The 20610-nt window shown below is 38.2% G+C and overlaps 7 protein-coding genes across 8 annotated transcripts; 5 read left to right on the top strand and 2 right to left on the bottom strand.

Annotated features, from left to right (window-relative positions):
• The first annotated feature begins 511 nt into the window (after positions 1–511).
• On the top strand, positions 512–2806 carry LOC112083348 (uncharacterized membrane protein YjcL). The gene is made up of 6 exons (XM_024150911.1): positions 512–793; positions 883–1109; positions 1336–1446; positions 1685–1846; positions 1949–2190; positions 2314–2806. The coding sequence occupies exons 1-6, from the start codon at positions 525–527 to the stop codon at positions 2635–2637; spliced, it is 1335 nt and encodes a 444-aa protein (XP_024006679.1). The 5' UTR covers positions 512–524; the 3' UTR covers positions 2638–2806.
• Positions 2807–4029: 1223 nt separating this feature from the next.
• Positions 4030–7503, top strand: LOC18011584 (ferric reduction oxidase 4). Of its 2 annotated transcripts, none has more exons than XM_024151770.1 (8): positions 4030–4151; positions 4274–4370; positions 4470–4562; positions 4924–5151; positions 5331–5658; positions 6080–6314; positions 6411–7135; positions 7252–7503. In XM_024151770.1, the coding sequence occupies exons 1-8, from the start codon at positions 4030–4032 to the stop codon at positions 7392–7394; spliced, it is 1971 nt and encodes a 656-aa protein (XP_024007538.1). In that variant the 3' UTR covers positions 7395–7503. The 2 variants fall into 2 exon arrangements, with proteins under 2 accessions (XP_024007538.1, XP_024007537.1); XM_024151769.1 differs by having other exon boundaries at positions 4030–4183; positions 4470–4649; positions 4917–5151.
• A 481-nt stretch (positions 7504–7984) lies between these two features.
• On the bottom strand, positions 7985–9286 carry LOC18011583 (BAHD acyltransferase At5g47980). Its single transcript, XM_006394595.2, has one exon. It carries the CDS (start codon positions 9284–9286, stop codon positions 7985–7987), a length of 1302 nt encoding a protein of 433 aa, XP_006394657.1.
• Positions 9287–10323: 1037 nt separating this feature from the next.
• Positions 10324–11026, bottom strand: LOC18011582. Its single transcript, XM_006394594.2, has one exon. The coding sequence runs from the start codon at positions 11024–11026 to the stop codon at positions 10337–10339; it is 690 nt and encodes a 229-aa protein (XP_006394656.1). The 3' UTR covers positions 10324–10336.
• Positions 11027–13502: 2476 nt separating this feature from the next.
• Positions 13503–16966, top strand: LOC18011650 (BAHD acyltransferase DCR). Its single transcript, XM_006394593.2, has 2 exons — positions 13503–14092; positions 15772–16966. The coding sequence occupies exons 1-2, from the start codon at positions 13637–13639 to the stop codon at positions 16741–16743; spliced, it is 1428 nt and encodes a 475-aa protein (XP_006394655.1). The 5' UTR covers positions 13503–13636; the 3' UTR covers positions 16744–16966.
• A 545-nt stretch (positions 16967–17511) lies between these two features.
• Positions 17512–19130, top strand: LOC18011649. Its single transcript, XM_006394592.2, has one exon. The coding sequence runs from the start codon at positions 17627–17629 to the stop codon at positions 18992–18994; it is 1368 nt and encodes a 455-aa protein (XP_006394654.1). The 5' UTR covers positions 17512–17626; the 3' UTR covers positions 18995–19130.
• A 264-nt stretch (positions 19131–19394) lies between these two features.
• On the top strand, positions 19395–20433 carry LOC18012941. The gene is made up of 2 exons (XM_006394591.2): positions 19395–19842; positions 19926–20433. Exons 1-2 carry the CDS (start codon positions 19533–19535, stop codon positions 20309–20311), a joined length of 696 nt encoding a protein of 231 aa, XP_006394653.1. The 5' UTR covers positions 19395–19532; the 3' UTR covers positions 20312–20433.
• The last annotated feature ends 177 nt before the right edge of the window (positions 20434–20610 follow it).

The following is a 20610-nucleotide window of genomic DNA, read 5'->3' as shown; positions in this document are numbered from 1 at the left end:
TGGTAAAGAACAGAACTTTAGTTAATCATTACATTAGAGACAAAAGAAAAAAATCGTTTTCTTATACGGTATTACTAGAGATGTCACTGTAGGCTTGAAATCGCAGATTAATATAAATCATTTTTTCTGACAAGAAAGATTATTACTAATTTTTTTTTTTAAGGCCAAAAGCAGTGGACTTGGCGGATTAACTTATTGCGAATGACGGATCATTGCGGTCTTGACACATGTAGAGGTCAAATAGATTAAAAACAGAATGAAGCCAACTATTATAAATCAAAAGTAATCTTTATATACAGTATAGACTATAGAGGACCCACCTTCTTTTACAAATTATAGAAAACAAGATGACAAAATTACAAGAGAGTGTACTCACAATCTTCCTCTTGTGTGGGCTTAAATGGGCCATTGAACTCGATCCGTAGGCCCTAGAAACAAAATTTAAATTCTCCAGATTATATATGGACTCTTTAACCTTTTTTTTTTTTTCTTTACAGCTTATGGACTCCTAACAATTTCCATCTATGGCACTTGTATTTACAGTGGTGTCACCAAATCCACTGTCACCCGCATTATCATCGCGCCACGTGTCTTCTTCCCGCAACGGCTTATCGTCAATTCACATCCGTCGAAACAAATCGCCGGAAACGCTCCTTTCGCTGTCTCCTCCACCGCGTCCTGTATCATCTCGGCGTGTGGAGGTCTTCTCTCAGCTGCGACTCCCTCTGATCTCTCCCGACGATCACTGGGCTCAATGGGCCGCTCTCTTCGCCGCCGGCGCTTTCGGTGTCTGGTAATCAGCTCAACTGCGACTTTCGAGTTCTTGGGTTTTAGGGATTTTGTATTAATGACTGATTCAGTTGAAATGTGCGACTTCTTGAGGTCGGAGAAGACGAAGATTGGGAGTATGGTGAGTGGGGCGTTGACCAGCACGCTGCTTGGACTCGCCGCGAGCAACTTAGGGCTCATACCGTTCGAAACGTCGTCGTATTCCTTCTTTATGGAGTTCCTCTTGCCGCATACGATTCCGTTGCTGTTGTTTAGAGCTGATCTCCGTCGTATTATCCGATCCACTGGGTCTCTGCTCCTTGCTTTCTTAATTGGATCGGGTAAGATTTTGCCTTTGTTTAAAGCCAAGATTTTTGTTTTTAAACTGCTTGTAGTGGTGGTTAAAGTCGACTATGTTCACATGTAAGCTCTAGGCTTAGGATTAGTTTGGACTCATGTTTTGGACCAAAAAAAGGTCCTGTCTTTGAAAAACAAGTAGTTTATGAAGTCACATTTACATTGATGGCGTGTTTTGTGGGTTTTTAATCTAAAGTTGGTTCGTGGCAGTTGCGACGATTGTCGGGACTGTGGTGGCATATATGTTAGTACCGATGAGATCGCTTGGTCCGGATAACTGGAAAATAGCAGCTGCTTTTATGGGCAGCTACATTGGTGGATGTAAGTTTTCTGGAGCCTCCACGTTGCTTCTTTGGCTTGTTAACACATAGAGGTGCCCATGTTAATCTTCTCTGTTCAAAAGGTTCTAGCTTTACACGATTTCAACAGTTGAGATTCTCGCTTATTGAAAAAAAAAAAAAAAAAAGATGAGAATCTTACTAAATTGGCCTGTAAAATGCTTCTCACAACTTCGTGAGGAAAGAACAAATCTTTGTTGGCTCTTGCTTTTTCTCTGCAGCTCTTAATTTTGTTGCGATATCAGAGGCGCTGCAGATTTCTCCATTTGTTATAGCAGCTGGTGTGGCTGTGGACAATGTCATATGCGCTTTTTACTTTATGGTGTTGTTTGCGTTGGCCTCAAAGATACCTCCTGAGAAGACCACCTCAGCATCTTCCCCTGGTAAACTTCATCTTGGTCACAATTTATATTGTCTTGCAACTGTTTTTCTTTTCGTAAGGTATGTCGCAATGCGAAATCATTCATCTAGTGGTCCTCTGGCAGATGACAACATGAAGAAGGATGACAAAGTTGAGGACAAGAACAGAGTGGTTTCAACTTCAGTTGCATTGTCAGTTTCCTTCCTAATATGTAAAGCTGCAATATCGATGACAGAGCTATTGAAGATCCAAGGAGGCATGCTTCCTGCAGTAACAGCCATCACCATCATCTTGGCAACTTCTTTCCCTGGTTTCTTCAACTCTCTGGCACCTTCTGCTGAAACCATCTCTCTCATTCTCATGCAGGTATCTCTTTCTTTATACTTTATCTATATCGAACCAATTAAGGATGTATCAGTTTATCACTGGCCTGTTTTGAGCCAATAAGTAGTCCATTTCCCTTTTAATTTTTGAATATCTTTTGTTCAGTTATTTTTCACGATTCTGGGAGCCACAGGGAGTGTGTGGAATGTAATCAACACTGCTCCAAGTATCTTCCTCTTTGCTGCAATTCAAGTAATGGTTCATCTCGCAGTGACTTTGGTTCTAGGAAAGCTATTCTGTATAGACATGAAGCTACTGCTTCTTGCATCAAACGCTAACATAGGAGGACCAACCACTGCTTGTGCAATGGCAACCGCAAAAGGATGGACTTCACTTGTCGTCCCCGGGATTCTCTCTGGCGTTTTCGGTGTCTCCATAGCAACTTTTCTTGGCATTGGGTGTGGAGTTTTTGTCCTCAAACGATTATAGAACTCTAAACGGGTTTTAACAACGGACATTATGCAAGGAGGTTTCTCAAGCCACACTCCTTGTAAATTGTAACCGTTGTTATCTTATTAGTTTTGAATTTTATTTCTTCCAAAAATCAAGTGTTCTTTACATACAAATAATTAAATGCATAACAAACGTCTAAAACTAATACACACGTTTCAATTATTTCTTATGCATTTATCTCATAAATAAATGAGTAAACGAAAACTTTTTGGCAACTAAAAAAACAAAAATAAATAAACGATAATCATTTTCATCGGTTACTTGTCAAAATTTAGATAAAATATTTTCGATATATTTGGTACTATAGATTGTACTAGTACTGTACTGCTCTTTGATACAAGTCAACTGTACTTGAGTTCGTTATTCAAAAAGTCAAATGTACTTCCAGTGTCTAAATATGGTATGTCAACTCTACCAGATCAATCAGATTCTCCTGAAATATTTATAACCAAAAGCGTCAGATTTCTCATTTTTTTTGTTTGTACAAACTCGGATAGATTAAAGTTGATGAAAATATGTCTGTGTTTAAGTTTTAACTTTCGATACAAAAAAAAAATGTGCAAGATACCATCTCGTGAATTGGATTTGACTACAGGGAGAGCACACTTTTGCTAAGAAAAAGCATTATTAGTGTAAACTTTTTTTAATGCAGAGATTAATTAATAATTAGCCAAGAATAAGTAAAGATGTAGTACACCAAGTACCACAATTTGTCCACGCATGAATCATGCCTTTTTCGCTCTTTGCCTTAGACTGCTCTCAAATCTCAACTCCCTACGTACGAAACCCTAGCTAATTTTCTTAAAAAGTTAACGAAGATTAATCGTTAATATTTAGTAATAAATATATTGATTTTTTTTAAAAGTAATATATATCGATGGTTCATCATTCAGGATCAAACTTGCATAATGCATGTTGGTAACATAAAAGAGAACGTTTATATCCACATGTATACATATGATTCAAAATCCAAAATTGAATAGTCAAATGTGTTGCTTGAGTTAGAAATAATTTATCGAAACTGAATATACAATATGATCAAAGGAACGCTTTCAATTGCATATACCTATCTATGTTTGCATAAACTTTGATGCAATTAGCAAGCCATACATTTTCGATTTATGCGTATATATTAAATTATATACATTCTATTTCTCTGCCGGCAAAGAACTGTCGGGAGATAAGATAATTAAAAACAGGGGAAGTAGTCTCATATCGTACTTCTTAGACATATAACATCTATATAAATAGTACAATTACGATAGTACGCTTATCCTCTTCTATAAATAACCAATCCTAAAATCTTAATTTCCATACATACAACACACATCAACACACGCTTCCATCAACTCTATTGTAGAAGTAAAAATGGGGAATATGAGAAGCTGTCTAAAGATGTTAATGATGGTTCTATTTGCTGGATGGGTTTTTGTTTGGATTATGATTTCAACTAACCTTTTCAAAAACAATTGGACGCCCAAAATCGCCAAGTATCTCAATACTACTTATTTTGGTCCCCAAGGTACTAATTTCTCAACTTTATCACATTTTATTTCAATATAATATAGATTTCTTTATTTCTTAGTATTTAAAGTTTATCATCAATGTGTAGGCATAAACCTAGTGCTTCTTACCGTTCCAATGATGTTCATTGCGGTTCTGAGTTGTGTTTATTTGCATATCCAGAAGAAATCCACCCAAACTCAAAGGTTTGTCGTGTTGTAATTTCATTGTCTATATGGTGGCTACATTTCCATGTGAATATTTGTAACAAATTACAACAAATCTTTTTATTTATGTAAATGCAGAGAAGGGAAGATAAAAGGGAGAATGGGGAGGGTGATGATGGTGATGAACCCATTGGGGATAGTGACAGCAACAGAGCTTACTTTTTCTCTATTGTTTGTGGCTCTTTTGACTTGGGCTCTCGCCAATTATTTGTACATTAGCTATCACGTCAAACTTCATAACCACGACAATGCAAAGATGTAAGTTTTCTTGTCTCTACTTTTAACTCTCTAAATCTGTTTTCTCCTTTTATTTTACATTTTATTTGAATGCCTTTAAATAGCCAAATTCATTTCAATCCATGCCATGATGATTTATTTCGAGTTTTTCCATTTCGAGTTCAATTATGGTTGGCGACTATGTAAGCAACTAAAATCAAGAATATCCAAGTTTTCACAGGTTTCTCGAGATTATTATGTGTTTTGGTCTGTAGAGAGTTGACAAAAACATTGAGTGAAATGGTGCAGATGGCAGGCAAAGTTTAGGGCTTTTGGGCTGAGAATAGGATACGTTGGCCACATCTGCTGGGCCTTTTTGTTCTTTCCCGTGACAAGAGCCTCTACGATTCTGCCACTTGTTGGATTGACTTCTGAGTCAAGCATCAAATATCACATTTGGCTCGGACATATCTCAAACTTTCTCTTCCTCGTTCACACCGTCGTTTTCCTTATATACTGGGCCATGGTCAATCAGTTGATGGAGGTCTGTTACATCTTTGATCTAACTTAATCTTATCTTTATTTTAGAACATCCCAGATTATAATTTTCTTTAAAAACAAATAATAATTGAAGCTAGCTCATTCAAGACATAGATGTTCAATTTTTTTTCTATTCCAAAACTGATTTTTATTTTTTTACAATGTTTTGTTATATGCGTGAAGACGTTTGCATGGAATCCAACATATGTGCCTAATCTAGCCGGTACAATAGCGATGGTGATTGGAATAGCGATGTGGGTGACGAGTTTACCATACTATAGACGAAAGAAGTTTGAGATTTTCTTCTACACTCACCATCTGTACGGTCTCTACATAATCTTCTACGTGATCCATGTTGGAGACTCATGGTTCTGCATGATCTTGCCCAACATCTTCCTCTTCTTCATCGACCGCTACTTGAGATTCTTACAATCCACCAAGAGATCTAGACTTGTCTCTGCTCGGATCTTACCTTCAGACAACCTCGAACTCACTTTCTCCAAAACCCCAGGTTTGTTACTAGCTAGTTCCTCCATGTACGTTTACATTCAAATGAAACCATGATAGTTTTGGTTTTATCTAATTTTAAAGATTAATTTTCAAATTAAAAATACAAAGGCAAAACGCAAACGAAATGAAAATTCTTAAGGGATTTCTTTTAGCTTTACAGTTTGCAGATATTTTCAATCGAATTTTTTTTTTTAGTTTTTTAACAAAAAAAGAAATTTTTTTAGTTTAATATATTATTTCATAAAAATGTCATATGTAAGATGTATACAACAAAGCAAACACAAAAAAATTTGCGGTTAAAACAAACAAAACTAAAGTCATGTTTCATCTAAACACAATACCATGCTTAAGAGAGACATGCTTCAATTGTTTTCTACCGAGTTTGGTAACGCGTTGTAACCATTAGTATTATCTAACTATAGGGCTACATTATACACCAACGAGCCTATTGTTTCTACATGTGCCGAGCATTTCCAAGCTACAGTGGCATCCATTCACAATAACTTCAAGCAGCTACTTGGAGAAAGATACACTAAGTGTTGTCATCAGAAAACAAGGAAGTTGGACTCAAAAGCTGTACACCCAGATCTCTTCTTCCATCGATTCTCTAGAAGTTTCTACTGAAGGTCCTTATGGCCCTAACTCCTTGGATCTGAGGTAAGAGAACTTAAAAGGTCCTATAATTCAGCTTCTTACTTACTAATTTATCTAATTAATTTTTTGTCTAATTGTGATCCTTCTCATTTTTTATAGGCATGACTCTTTAATACTAGTGAGCGGGGGAAGTGGAATTACTCCCTTCATTTCGGTTATCAGAGAGCTCATATTCCAGAGCCAAAACCAAGGCACAAAACTACCAGATGTTCTTCTTGTTTGTGCCTTCAAACATTACCATGATCTTGCGTTTTTAGACCTAATTTTCCCATCAGATATATCAGTCTCAGACATTTCCAGGCTGAATCTCCGAATCGAGGCCTATATAACAAAAGAAGACAAGAAGCCAGACACATCTGATGATCACAGACTGTTGCAGACAAAATGGTTCAAACCGCAGCCTCAAGACTCTCCCATCTCACCTGTCCTTGGACCCAACAACTTACTCTGGCTCGGAGTCGTGATCTTGTCATCATTCGTCATGTTTCTCTTGCTCATAGCGATTGTCACACGTTATTATATATATCCTGTTGATCGTAACACAGGAAAGATCTACAATTTCTCGTATAGAGCGCTCTGGGACATGTTCCTAGGATGCGTCTGCATTTTCATTTCTTCAAGCATAGTGTTCTTGTGGCGCAAGAAAATGAACAAGGAAGGAGATAAGGAATCCAAGAAGCAGGTGCAGAGCGTAGATTTTCAGACGCCTATTTCTTCTCCTGGTTCATGGTTCTGCGGCCAAGAGAGAGAGCTCGAGAGCGTTCCGTATCAATCTATAGTACAAGCCACTTCAGTCCACTTCGGCGCTAAACCTAACCTGAAAAGTAAGTCATCTATTACAACACTATTACACCACGTGAGCATCACATGCATATGGCAAAATTGGTTTAAGTGAATGTACATACATGAATCTGATACTACAAACATTATCCTTATGCAGAGATTCTGTTTGAAGCGGAAGGTTCGGAAGACGTAGGTGTGATGGTGTGCGGGCCAAGAAAGATGAGGCATGAGGTGGCAAGGATATGTTCATCTGGTTTGGCTAAGAACCTTCACTTTGAGGCAATTAGTTTCAACTGGTGATCGATTCCTTCTATAAACTTTATAATGACCTTTGATGCTTTGCTGTTAATTATATTTTCTGTTAATTCAATGTAAAAATGGAATGTTAATACATGTTACCCTTCACCCACATCATTATCATCATCATCGTCATTGTCGGTCGCAATAATCGGTTTTGCTGTATGGAGAGGAGGAACAAAAATAGATGGATAGAATTAATCTGCGCTATGCCTATATAGGCATAAAGATTAATATAATTACTAAGGTTTTGAACATCTGTAAAGTTACATTTTTAAAAATATAAAAATATAAAATATTTGATATACAGTATAGTGGATACAATTTTTCGTCCGCGCACATGTCCGAAAACAGAGTTCTGATAGAGCTGGGACAGATAAATTCAAAGCATAATAAAAATTTTAAAAACATATAACTAAAACAGAACCAGAGTAGAACGACAATAGGAAAATTTTAGAAGAAAACCCTAATCAAAAGAGTACCAAAAAACACATATCATTCGCTTACAGCACATGCCTTTGTTATTATAAACTGAAACATAAAACTTAATTATCTTACCATACTTGAACTTGTTTGATATAAAAAAATTATTACTAGATCATGAGGACACTAGGACTTGGAGTAGCGTAAACGAGCAGCTCAGCATCAAGCTCAAGCGCAGCCATGTCGGCTTCAAGTAATGTCACCCATGCCTCAACCCCTTCACCATCCTTTGCGTCCATTAACACAACATGTGTCTTGTCAACGGAATCCGGGGCAACCCAAACCGGAAATCCCCATCCAAAATCCGCCTCGTAAAACGACATTCTGCACCAACTAGACACAACAAATGTCTCTGTATCAGGACTTACCTCAAGCAACGAGCTCAGCATGGCGCTTGCGATTCTCTCTTTGGCCTCATCAATACTTCTCTTTGAGTCTTCAGTATCCTTTGTGATAAGCTCATTGAGCTCCTCTTTAGTTTTTCGTAGCTTAGACACCGTTTCTTGGATCTCCATCTTATTCTCTGATGTCTCTTTCACTAAAGGTAAAAAGAAGAAGTTTCCAATTGCCTTGCGTGGCAAGAGAAAGGACGGAACTCTAGGGCGCAAGTCCATTGTCTGTGTTATAGCAAATTCCGTGACCGCACTCGCCTTTGACCGCCTTTCCCTTGTCGCGCATCTTACCAGAAGCGCCGTGATGGATTCAATACGGGTAGCTTGTGGCACACGTTTGCTACAATAAGCTCTGTTTTTTAGCTTTTCTATCATCAAAGGACCAAAAACAAACCTCTTTGTCTTGGATTTTCTTTCATGTACGAGTAAAGGAGGAAACTCGATAGAAATGTCAGCAGGAGGGTAGAAAACAGACGCAGCAAATTCGGGATTCACCATGTCAGCATACCCTCTCGCAGCCTTTGTCCAGCTGCAAACAAACGTTGACAACGAGGCCGCATCGCATATCTTGTGAGAGACGCTAACCGCAACCGCGAGTCCTCTGTCTCTAAAGAAAATGACCTTGACATGCAACAGCGGCCAAGTTTCTGGATCTGCAGGGTCAGGAGAGACAATGAGTTTCTGAACCAAATCAGCATCTGATGGGTTTCTCAAAACGTCGGAGAGAAGTACATCGGCTCGTGCCTCTGTAAATAGAGCTCCCTCGTCGTTGCAGTCGACAGTAACGCCTTCTTTGATCCGTCCAGCGAGTGGATAAAAGAGAGACAGAGTCTGAGAGAGTGACTTCTTGAGCCTCTGGACGAGAATCTTTTCTTGGACGTTTGCTTGATCATCGTAGAAGAAAATGGCGGAAACGTAAGTTGAAGGAAGAAACTGGTCAAAGAGAGAAAGATGAAGGGTCTGATTAAGTGAATCAGGTCTGATCACTTCTTTGCCTAAATAGTCTAGCTTCATTGCCATTTCTTCCTTTTGAACAAAATATTTAGAAGGCGTTTGAGAGTTGCTCATATCGGTAATGTAAATACATTATATAGACATATGAATTTGACACGATGGATAGATCGACGATATTAATAAATAGTACTCTCCTTAGTTGGTACTTTTTTGGTTCGTGGTTTAGTGATTTTGCTAAATATTCAGCGTTTTGTACAGAAGTTTTGACTTTAATGTGTACTTATGTTGGTTCGAAAGAAGAGTTCGGCACCGCTGCTTTTACGAATTTGAATATCCGCCTAATATTGTTGAGTATTGAAACTTAAGTGTACTATTACATGATGCTTGGCCCGCATTCCATAATCTGGATGTACAATAGATTCGAAAGTTTGCAAAATACACATTCAATTTCACAACAAGTGTCATTTATAGATTTCTTCACACTTTTTACAAAAAAATTTTATATCCCTAAAATTGTATTTTTCACACTTCTTAAAATCTGTTAACGTTTCAAATTCACTGTGAAAAAAAAATAGATCTGTATACTAGATAAGAGTAATAAAATTATGTACTATTTAGTTGTGGATTAACTATTGCTAAAGCGATTAACTATTTATTTAGTTGAAAACAATATAATTATTAGAAAAACCTAAACGAAACAATAGAATTAGGTATTTATGGTATTCCTTTTGTGTTTAGAAACGTGGCACTGGCACCATGAATCTATAGTACTTTGATAATCGTTGTGATTTCTTAAAACACAAGCGCCCTTAACAACTGTACATTTGGCTCCGGTAAAAAAGAAAAAAACTTGTCAAATATTTTTGACAAAATTGAGCCATGTCGAAAACAATAGAATTATTAGATTATGCATTTTCTTTTGCAATGCATACATACATGATACATTCACATTTTTTTATCGGTGAAATATATTCAGAGCCGTGCCTGAGCACAAGCTTATAAAGCATGTGCTTCAAAGCCAATAGTTTAATAAAATATTTTGGGGGCAATTTGCAGAAGAAATGAGTTAGTTCAATGGTTTTATGGGCTAATGTTGTGCATGTTTTACCAGGAAGATTAAAAGTCTCCGTCGTCATCGCCGCCGTCAGAATCTTCTTCTCCGGAATCAAGATCATCCTCCGCTGCTTCTTCAGCGACGTTGTCCTCCATAGCCTCCAATCCCTCCGCTAACGCAACCCCACCAAGAACTCCGGCCACCGCCCCAATCGCCAGTCCCGTCCCCATCCCACCGAACTTGCTCCCTTTCTCTTTCTCCGGCGTATATCCATACCCCGTCTCTCCGTACATCATCGTGTTTCCATAAACATGTTGCGGCGGCGCGTGGTGCCAAGTTTCTCGAACGGCGACGGTGACGTCGAGAATGCCGTGAGGTCGGCCGGAGGGGCGTTTGAGGTTGATGGTTTTCACGTTAGCGACGCCGAAGCCAACGTCATCGATGACGTCACGGAGGCTGAGATAGGCGGAGCCGATGAGGGGCTTTGTGTTCTCTTCACGTCCTGCGTGTACGATGTTGATGTAGACCTTATTGTCATCGTCGTATAAGTTGTCCAGAGGCAAAGGGATGACAAATGTCTCGTTCCAGGAGGGACACGTGTCGCCGTCTTCGTCGACTCTTGTGGAGGACTTGTATTTCGGATCGACCCATACGACGGCGTATGGCTTGTTTGGGCCATTGCGCCAATTCACGTTCTTGATATCTTTTGCCGATGAAATCGCCACTTCCACTTCTCGGCCACGGGACAACATATTTTTCTAGAGGGTAGAATTGGAAATTTCTTTGCACCAAAGTCAAAACTTGGAAATTTATAATATCTGTGGGTGGATCATTGATCATTCCATTGATCTTGATCAAGATTGTAGAGGGATACTTGTCTTTTTTATACTAAAATGTTGTCATTGTCACCATGTCATAATTTGAATTTCATACCGAAAATATACGGGAATATGTACACTATGTTATAAACAAAAGCAAAAGATAATTTGTCCAATAAAATGAATAGTTTTCTAGGGATATGCATCAGATTATGAGAGGAAGGTAGAACCCAAAAAAGAATACTGAAAATACGGAGCCAGCACGTCCCATTTACTCGGTCCAAAGTCATCTTTCGTCTACGCGTTAAATTTCCGACTAATTGTACTTTTAAAATCAGACCACAAATTTAAAAAAGGATCTTTTAGAATTTGAACTAATTAAGATTCTCTTCAAAAATTCTATACACATATAATGATAAGAGGCATTGCGCTAGTCCAACATCATTTCAGTCTTTCAGATATCAGAACTAAAACCAAATTGAAAACAAAATTTAGATAAATAAAAGAACGGAAAAATGATAACCAAAATTCAAATCTTGATTAAGATTTGGTAAACCCAAAACCAAACAATCCAATAGAACCTGACAACCGAAAACTTCCATGGTTTAGATAAAATCAAACTAGACTGCCGTGATATCTCGATTTCTGATTTGGTTAACTGAAAAAAAAAAATCCCAATATTCTCTTAAATGCGTTTTCAGTTCCTCCGCTTATGATTTATTTGGTTTTGTAATTATTGGGCCTTCATAAGTAAGTCATTACAGAAATAATTCTGAGCTTGGTTCATTAAATTTAGAGAAAACTGTCAAAAAGCATAAACTTTCAAATTTTGATCAAGCAGGAGCTATGATATAGGTAGTTTAAATCATCAATATATAAATAGCTTTAAACAATTCGAGTTACGTTGTTTCTCTAAAACTCTTTGATAATACAATCACATAGACGCCAAATTATCCTGAATTCTGGACGTTCATACCCAAAATTAAGTTGTAATTTTGCCAATGTTGCAAGAATAAAGCCCTAAAACTGGCAATTCGTCTAGCGAGAAACTCTTTAACAGTTACAAGATATAAGACCAAATCAGAGAGCATCCCGTTATTGAGACAAAGAGACATATAATCATTCAAATCCTCACTCACGCCTAAGAAAAAACATACCAAGGCTTCTACGAAAAATCCGATTACAATAAGAGAATCATAAACTTTCAACACTTCACTCAGTAGCTAAACTTTAGTGACAATTTTCTCATTAAATTTGTCCTGCATGAGGTGACGATTTGGTGGCTTTCTACACTGTGGCATTGTCATATCAATACATTTGTCTGTCATTTAAACGGTCGTTTATCAGATAATTAAGGTTTTAGGTCGTAACTATATATTTTGTGGTGGCAAAATACGGTTTCGTAGGCCTGATGTAATTTCAGACATAATTATTCTCGAATATATGTGAAAATATATACATACATGCATTTATATCCAATGTAGTTTTAGGACGTTTTCCTATTTCTTAGACAACGTTATAGTGACAATCGACTTCTAAACTACTTCATGCCTTATATAATATTTCATACTTAGCTTGTCTAAATTGTCAAACACAACATGTCACGACTAGAACATTTTATCTAATAGTTTGGGCGTTGTGCTAGTGTTGTCACTATTCAAATAAATCTATATATTACATGTTGTTGAAAAAATAAAACAAATGCATCCTTGATTTGGGTAAGTTCTCTACAATAATTAGAACCCATAGGATTTTATTAGCCGTAAAAGTCGTTGTTCAACTTCCACAATTCCACTTCCCTACTAATTAAATATGGGAAGTAGAGTCCTTTAGATCCAATAAAGCGGTACATATGTGTAATGTTTAGAGAAGGTAATTTATCCCCAAAAAAGAGTTTAGAGGATGTATCTCCACTTAACTACTAATTAAATATGGGAATGTAGAGTCCTTTAGATCCAATAAAGTGGTTCATATGTGTAATGTTTACAGAAGGTAATTTATCCCCAAAAAGAGAGTTTAGAGGATGTATCTTTATAAAGTAATTTAAAGTATTAAAATTTATGCCTTGACAAGAAAAAAAAAGTAAGGTCATGCAAAACTTTTGACAGCTTAGGAAATTAGAATCTTTGTGAATCCAGGTACGACCCATAATAATACCGTTTGCTTGGGTCGACTACTTTTATGTTTCTTTACCATCTTATCCGGCGTTATAGTGTCCTACACATTTATTTTATTTTTGTATCTTTTTTTCTTCTACCCTAAACCCTAACTTAACTTAACAATTCGTGCATATAAATTTGAAGAGAGAGAGAGAGATTAATGGAGTCATTAATTGAATCGCAACTACTTCCATGAAACCTTAAATGCCTAACCCAACTACACACTGTACGTCTCTATAAAAAACAGCCTTTAGCTCTTACTTTACCACCCCACACCACACTATAATCTCATACCCCCAAACAAAATACGACTTCTAGTTTATTCTTGCAATTCATCACAAGTCACACATTGATCAAAAAGGCCAAGTAAAATCTCCTTTTCAAAATGAAGATAAAGATAAAGAGCAAAACACATGTGAAACCAAACAAACCAATACTAGGGAAGAAACAATTCCAGCTAACCACATTTGATCTTCCTTACCTTGCTTTCTACTACAACCAGAAGTTTCTGCTCTACAAGTTCCAGAACCTTCTAGAACTCGAAGAAGCCGCTTTCCAAAACGACGTCGTGGAGAAGCTCAAGGATGGTTTGGGTTTGGTTCTTGAAGACTTCTATCAGCTCGCCGGTAAACTGGCCAAGGACGACGAAGGAGTCTTCCGAGTTGAGTACGACGCTGACGACGGAGAGATCAACGGCGTGGAGTTCTCGGTTGCTGATGCTGCTGACGTCAGTGTCGATGATCTGACGGCTGAGGACGGAACAGCTAAGTTCAGGGAGTTGGTTCCGTACAATGGGATCTTGAACTTGGAAGGACTGAGCAGGCCTCTCCTTGCTGTCCAGGTTATTGTTTTTAATTATTTCATATATTGTTCTATTTCTATGCTAGTATTTTTGTCGTTTATCTTGTTTTATTCTCACGTGAAATAAAATAGGATTAGATATAGAAATCACAGTAACAACAAAAAAAAAAAACAACTAACGTAGCTACTAGCTAGTAGTGATTTCCCGCGCGTCTGAATTATTCATATATTATATGTTAATATGTGGTTGTGTTTGTGGTGTCTCTGAGTTATGCGGTACATTTAAATCATTTTTTATATTAATAACATTTTTGTAAAGTTTAGACAAACGACCATCGAAATTAAGAATGGAGAGCAGAATAAATATTACCATTTGAGGACAAACATCACGTGACGTGCAAGACTTATAAACTCTACCGTTGAAAGAAAATCAAAAGTAGAATTGCATGTTTTCAGCAAGTCCGAGCTAAAAATGGTGACATTAATTCTTTTCTAACAGAAGATAAACTTATCTATAAACTATAGGGAAAAATACATTCGCATTATTAGGTTCTCTTTAATTACTTAATACATTTTTTTTTCTTTTTTTTTGGACAACAACTACTGAATACAGATTAGGTGGTAAAAACACTCTATACGACTTAAATGGTCACCAAACAAAATATTTGTTTTAAATAAAATCCACCTTGACATGCACATATAAAAGATTTTCATATAAAGTTTTCGTTTTTATCGAATGCATATATTATGCTTATAACACACACACACACACACATGGACAACGTTAAATCGGATACAACTAAATCTGAATCTTTGTAATTTGCTAGTAATTGGTGTATGTTCATCTCTATGAAGCTTATATACAATTACTAATAAGTCAATAATTTGACAAACTCGGTTTTCACATGCTTCTGTAATTAGTTGGACTTAGATATATAATCCTTTTCAAAAAAAAAAAAAAGAAGAGAAAATTTTAACTGGCACAACCATTAAATACAACATTAAATGACTGACCAGTGATATTTTTATGGATGATAACTACTAACTGGTAAGTAGCGAGATAACGTCATGTAGGCATGCATGTACTACAGAATAAGTACTCAGAATATAAATATAGACTTATCAATCAAATCCTAAGTAAGTTATTAGTTTAGTATAGTACACCTAATTTAATGAGTCGTCGTTATCAATCGAATCCATAACAAAAATGGGTGACGTCTTTATGTCAAACTGCATGTTAGCGCCTCTTAATTCATAATCATATACTCGTTTTTTTTGTCAATATACCCATGGCTTTCAAATTCATTTTTTCTTTCGTCGATCCGCTTTGACTTGAATTCTAGATATAGTGGATAAGAAGATATCTCCGTCTTCAACTCAGTTAGTTGTTAAAAAATAAAACACTTAACAAAAATATACATTATCAACCTTAAGGTCATATATAATATATATAAATACGTCGTATTCATACGTACCTACATGCATAACTACATGCATACAATACCTACTAAATTCATTATCGCCGGATGGTTATTCAAAATCTCGACAAACATTTAATGTGCAATCAATGTAAAGGCTTTTGAAAATAGGTGTGGTCGTTGGAGGAGTCATTGTTTCTGTTGTTATTTTCTGGTCTCGAAACTATCGTCCAATAAAATACTTCAATTTCGACTTAAAAATTGTAATCTTTCTTCACCCACTATTTCGTTTCGCCAACAGGTGACCAAGCTTAGAGATGGGCTCGCAATGGGCCTAGCCTTCAATCACGCAGTCCTGGACGGTACTGCCACCTGGCATTTCATGAGCTCATGGGCCGAGATCTGTTGTGGGGTCAAGTCCATCTCAACACAACCTTTCCTCGACCGATCCAAGGCACGTGACACGCGCGTGAAGCTCGACCTCACTTCCCCAAAGGACCCAAACGCAGCCTCCAACGGCGACGACGCCGGCGACGCCACGTCGAAACCGCCGCAGCTTGTGGAGAAGATCTTCAGGTTCTCGGACTCCGCCATCCACACGATCAAGTCAAGAGCGAATTCGGTCATCCCATCCGACGGCTCGAAACCTTTCTCCACTTTCCAGTCCCTCACATCACACATCTGGCGCCACGTCACCCTCGCGCGTGGGCTTAAACCCGAGGAGATCACCGTCTTCACCGTATTCGCCGACTGTCGTCGCCGTGTTGATCCTCCGTTGCCGGAGGAGTATTTCGGGAACCTGATTCAGGCGATCTTCACGGGGACGGCGGCGGGGCTTCTGGCGGCGCACGGGCCGGAGTTTGGGGCGTCGGTGATACAGAAAGCGATCGTGGCTCACGACGCGCGTGCGATAGACGCGAGGAACGAGGAGTGGGAGAAATCGCCGAAGATCTTTCAGTTCAAAGACGCCGGAGTGAACTGCGTGGCGGTGGGGAGCTCGCCGAGGTTCCGGGTTTACGAGGTGGATTTCGGGTGGGGAAAACCCGAAACGGTTCGGAGCGGGTCGAATAATCGGTTCAATGGGATGATGTATTTGTACCAAGGAAAAGCTGGAGGTATAAGCATCGATGTGGAGATCACTCTCGAAGCTTCTGTCATGGAGAAGCTAGAGAAGAGCAAAGAGTTTTTACTCGTCGAGGAAGAGGAGGAAAATGGAAAGAAGCTCTGCAATGGCAATGGTAATGCTAATGCTAATGGTAACGGATTTGTTTGAGTCAATCCAGCGGGTTAATTAGTTAATTAATCCAAACTCTTGAGTTTTGGTTTTGGGTTAACTAGCTGATTAATTTCAGTGATTCCATTAAGGAAAAAAACCTATGTTTTTTTTTAAGCTATGGTAATAATAATTGCTCATATGTTGATAATAAATCAGCAGAATGCTTGCTTGTGTATTGTGGTTAATTGATGTGTTGATTATGTAATGTGTTTTTTTGGAACTCTAGAGTGTTTGGACGATGTTTTTAAGTGTTTTTGTTGTTGAATATTAAAATGCACTTGTTAGTTGTTAACCAATCTTGAAAAGTTGAGTGAGATGTAATAAAATTAGTTACCGGTTTATCATTTGTCTACTTTTTTTTTGTTGTTGAACAAAAATCATCTGTCTACTTTGAAGTCTAATTTACCCCGTAGGAAATACTTGCAGCGACTTAGTCGGCACATCCACCCAAAACCAGCTTTTGAGATATAAGCATGTTACCATTTGTTAAACTCTCGTTAATTACACTTGAAATTATAAATTTGGATATGATTCTATATCTTAAGATATTTAAGATTGTGAGTATGTGACATGGAACTCAGGTGGCATCTTCTCAAGGTTTAAGTTGTACGTATATCTAAAGTTGGAGAGCCCACAAGACTTGATAAGCCAGGCCCACACAATAAATTTATGAATTTGCTTGTGATTTTCCTTAGCAAATGGATATTATCCCAACCCGAACCCGAACCCGAACCGGCTCCTTGCGTTTTTGCCGTCATCCTTTTCCTATCTCCACCATTTCCGTTTCTTGCAACTTTCCTCCCGTGAAATTGAGAAACACGCGCCAGATAATCGATCTATTCTCATCTGACATTTGAAAGGAATCGCATTTACATTCTCAATGTTTTCACTGATACTCCATGGAAGAAGGTCCCGCGAGTTACATCGATGGCGGAATCTCAAAGCTCCAGTGTTGAATCTTCTTCTGCAAAACGCATCAGCTTTTGCGTATTCCTTCTCTTCTGTTACCGCTGCAGATCTGAGTCCGGAAGATGAACGAAAAAGGAAGAGTTTTACAGTCTCTTACCTTGTTGATTCGTTGGGTTTAACTACAAAACTCGCCGAATCGATCTCAGTGAAAGCTAGCTTCGAGGAGAAAGGAAACCCAGATTCGGTGCTGAAACTTCTGAGAAGCTACGGATTCACAGATCTCCAAATCTCCAGTATCATCGCCACTTACCCACGATTCCTTATAGAAAACCCCGAGAATACCCTTCGTGCCAAACTTCATCTTCTGAAGCTAAACGGAGCTTCGAGCTCTGAGCTTACAGAGATTGTTACAAAAGTTCCCAAAATCTTGGGAGGAAGAGGTCACTTCTCGACCACTGGTTACTTTGATTACGTCAAAGAGGTTCTGCAGGATCAAGGTAAGAGTTCCAAGTCTCCAAAGGGAAACCAGACGAATCGAGCCCGAAATGTATCGGTTTTGAGAGAATTGGGAGTGCCTCAGAGACTGTTACTCAATTTGTTAGTCTCCAAAGCTAAACCAGTCTGCGGAAAAGAAAGATTCGAAGGATCAGTCAAGAAGATCGTTGAGATGGGATTTGATCCGACTTCACCAAAGTTTGTCAACGCTCTCTACGTTTTCTACGAGCTGAGTGAAAAAACGTTAGAACAGAAAGTGGATGCCTATAAAAGGTTAGGCTTTTCTGTGGATGAAGTCTGGGCAATTTTCAAGAAATGGCCTTACTCTCTGAAATACTCGGAGAAGAAGATAACTCAGACGTTTGAGACACTGAAACGGTGTGGTCTAACGGAGGAAGAGGTACGCACGATTCTGAAGAAGTACCCGGAATGTGTAGGCACTTCAGAGGAGAAGATAGTGAATTCATTTGAGACTTTTCTTGGTCTAGGATTCAGGAAAGACGAGTTCTTAATGATCATCAAGCGACATCCTCAGTGCCTTGGTTTAGCTGCAGATACGGTGAAGACCAAGACTGAGTTTCTTGTGAAGAAGATGGGTTGGCCTTTAAAGGCCATTGCTTCAACCCCCATTGTACTTGGATTCAGCTTGGAGAAGTTTATTTATCCGAGGTGTAATGTAATCAAAGCTCTTGTGTCGAAAGGGCTGATCGGTGGAGTCCCAGCAATTTCGAGTGTGTTGACGAGTTCTAAGGACAGGTTTTTGAAGGTTTTTGTAAAGAAGCACGAGGAAGTGTCGCCTGAGTTGAACTCTATCTTCACCGGAGCTTGCGTTTCAATAGATTAGTTAGCATCATTAAGAACAAGACCCAACATCAAAGATAGTTTGTTATGATTTGTGTCATTATAAGTGTGTTCTGTTTCCAAAATGTGACTTTTTGTTGTAAAGAAACACTTTCTAAAGAATAAACAACAAATGAGAGCAGTACAAGCTTATATGGTAAGTTACTAAAAAATAAATTTGGTCATTTGCAAATTGAGGGTGTTTAGTATTTATCTCAAATTAGTCTTCTAATTTGTTCTATTAACCTTTTTTAGGATTCACAAGATCTTCCAAAAAATGTGAGCTCTCAAGCGGAACACTTGTCATAACGCTACAAATAATATCTTCATTGTTTTCCTCAAAACATCTCTTTCTTATTCTTTCTCATTTTTGTATAAATAAAATAATAATTGTAAGGCGAAGAAATAGATAAGAAGACAGAGAAGGTTAACCACTCCATATCTACCTACACTCTTCTTTCCTTACCAAACCAAAAGTCGCCATTTTTCTTATTCATCTACAGAGCTTCTAAAACAAATCTCGAAATCAAAAGACTTCTTCAATGTCGGAAGAAATACGAGACCACAATCTCACCACCGACAGTAAACCATCTCCGCCGCAGCAGCCGCCACAAAAACGCGGTCTCATCAGTCGCAAGAGACAGCTCGTGTTTCTCTCTCTCATGATTTTACTCATCGCAAAAGGACTCGTCGGGATCGGAGAAGTAGCGTTTGTAATACTGTCTTATGTCTACTTGTATGAGTTCCTCTCCAGATTTGCCTTCCCTCGCAAGCAAACCGAGCAGAAGAAGAGACTTTCAAACCCTAAAAACAAACTCTTTCAAGCTTACTTCCTTGCCACTGCCATTATCGGTTATTAATCTTTTCTTTGCTGAATTTTTTTCCGATGTTTTTTTTTATATTTCTTATAAATACTTAATCGCTCTCTGACTCAGGCCTACTCTTACCAATTTGCTACATCGGAGACGGAATATTCAGGGGAGACATTCACGGCGCCGGAGCCGCCGCTCCGCATCTATTTCTCCTCTCCGGTCAAGCCTTCACCGAACCAATTGGTTTCTCCGAAAAGTTCTCGACGCCGATTGGTATCCTCGGACCGGTATTCTACAACGCTCGTCGAATTTTCGCGCTTTTGGATTGGGTTAAAGCCGAATTCTCAGATACTCAGCGTCCCGGTGGTCCGGTGAGGTTGTACGGGGGAAGAGCGATTGCGTCGGTTAACACGGCGATGTGGTTTTATAATCTGTTCGGTCTCTTGTTGCCTGTGTTTCTTCCTCGGTCTTGTGAGATTTACTTCTCCGGCGATAGTAAAGGAGATTGATTTGTAGTTTCTGTCTTCTAATCTAATTTAAAATCTCAAAGGATACTTGTTGTTTGTTTAGTGCTTTTGTGTCTTGTTTCCATCGGATATAAGCGACAGTTTAAGAACTTTTTTGGGTTAAATTATGTGTTTTTATGAGTTTTTTCACATTTTACCCCAAGTTTCATATTCTTGTAAAAAATCATCAGAAATCTTATGCTAACGCGATTATGAAACTAAAAACTTGTTTTTGTCTAGTAAAACTTAGAAGAAAATTGAATTGGCTAAAGCATAAAGTTGGTGAGACGTAAGTTAAAATT

Source organism: Eutrema salsugineum, unplaced genomic scaffold (assembly GCF_000478725.1).
Source record: "Eutrema salsugineum unplaced genomic scaffold, Eutsalg1_0 scaffold_6, whole genome shotgun sequence".
Classification (NCBI taxonomy): Eukaryota; Viridiplantae; Streptophyta; class Magnoliopsida; order Brassicales; family Brassicaceae; genus Eutrema; species Eutrema salsugineum.
The sequence above is the reverse complement of the archived record's forward strand: the minus strand, read 5'-3'. Positions and strand labels throughout refer to the sequence as shown.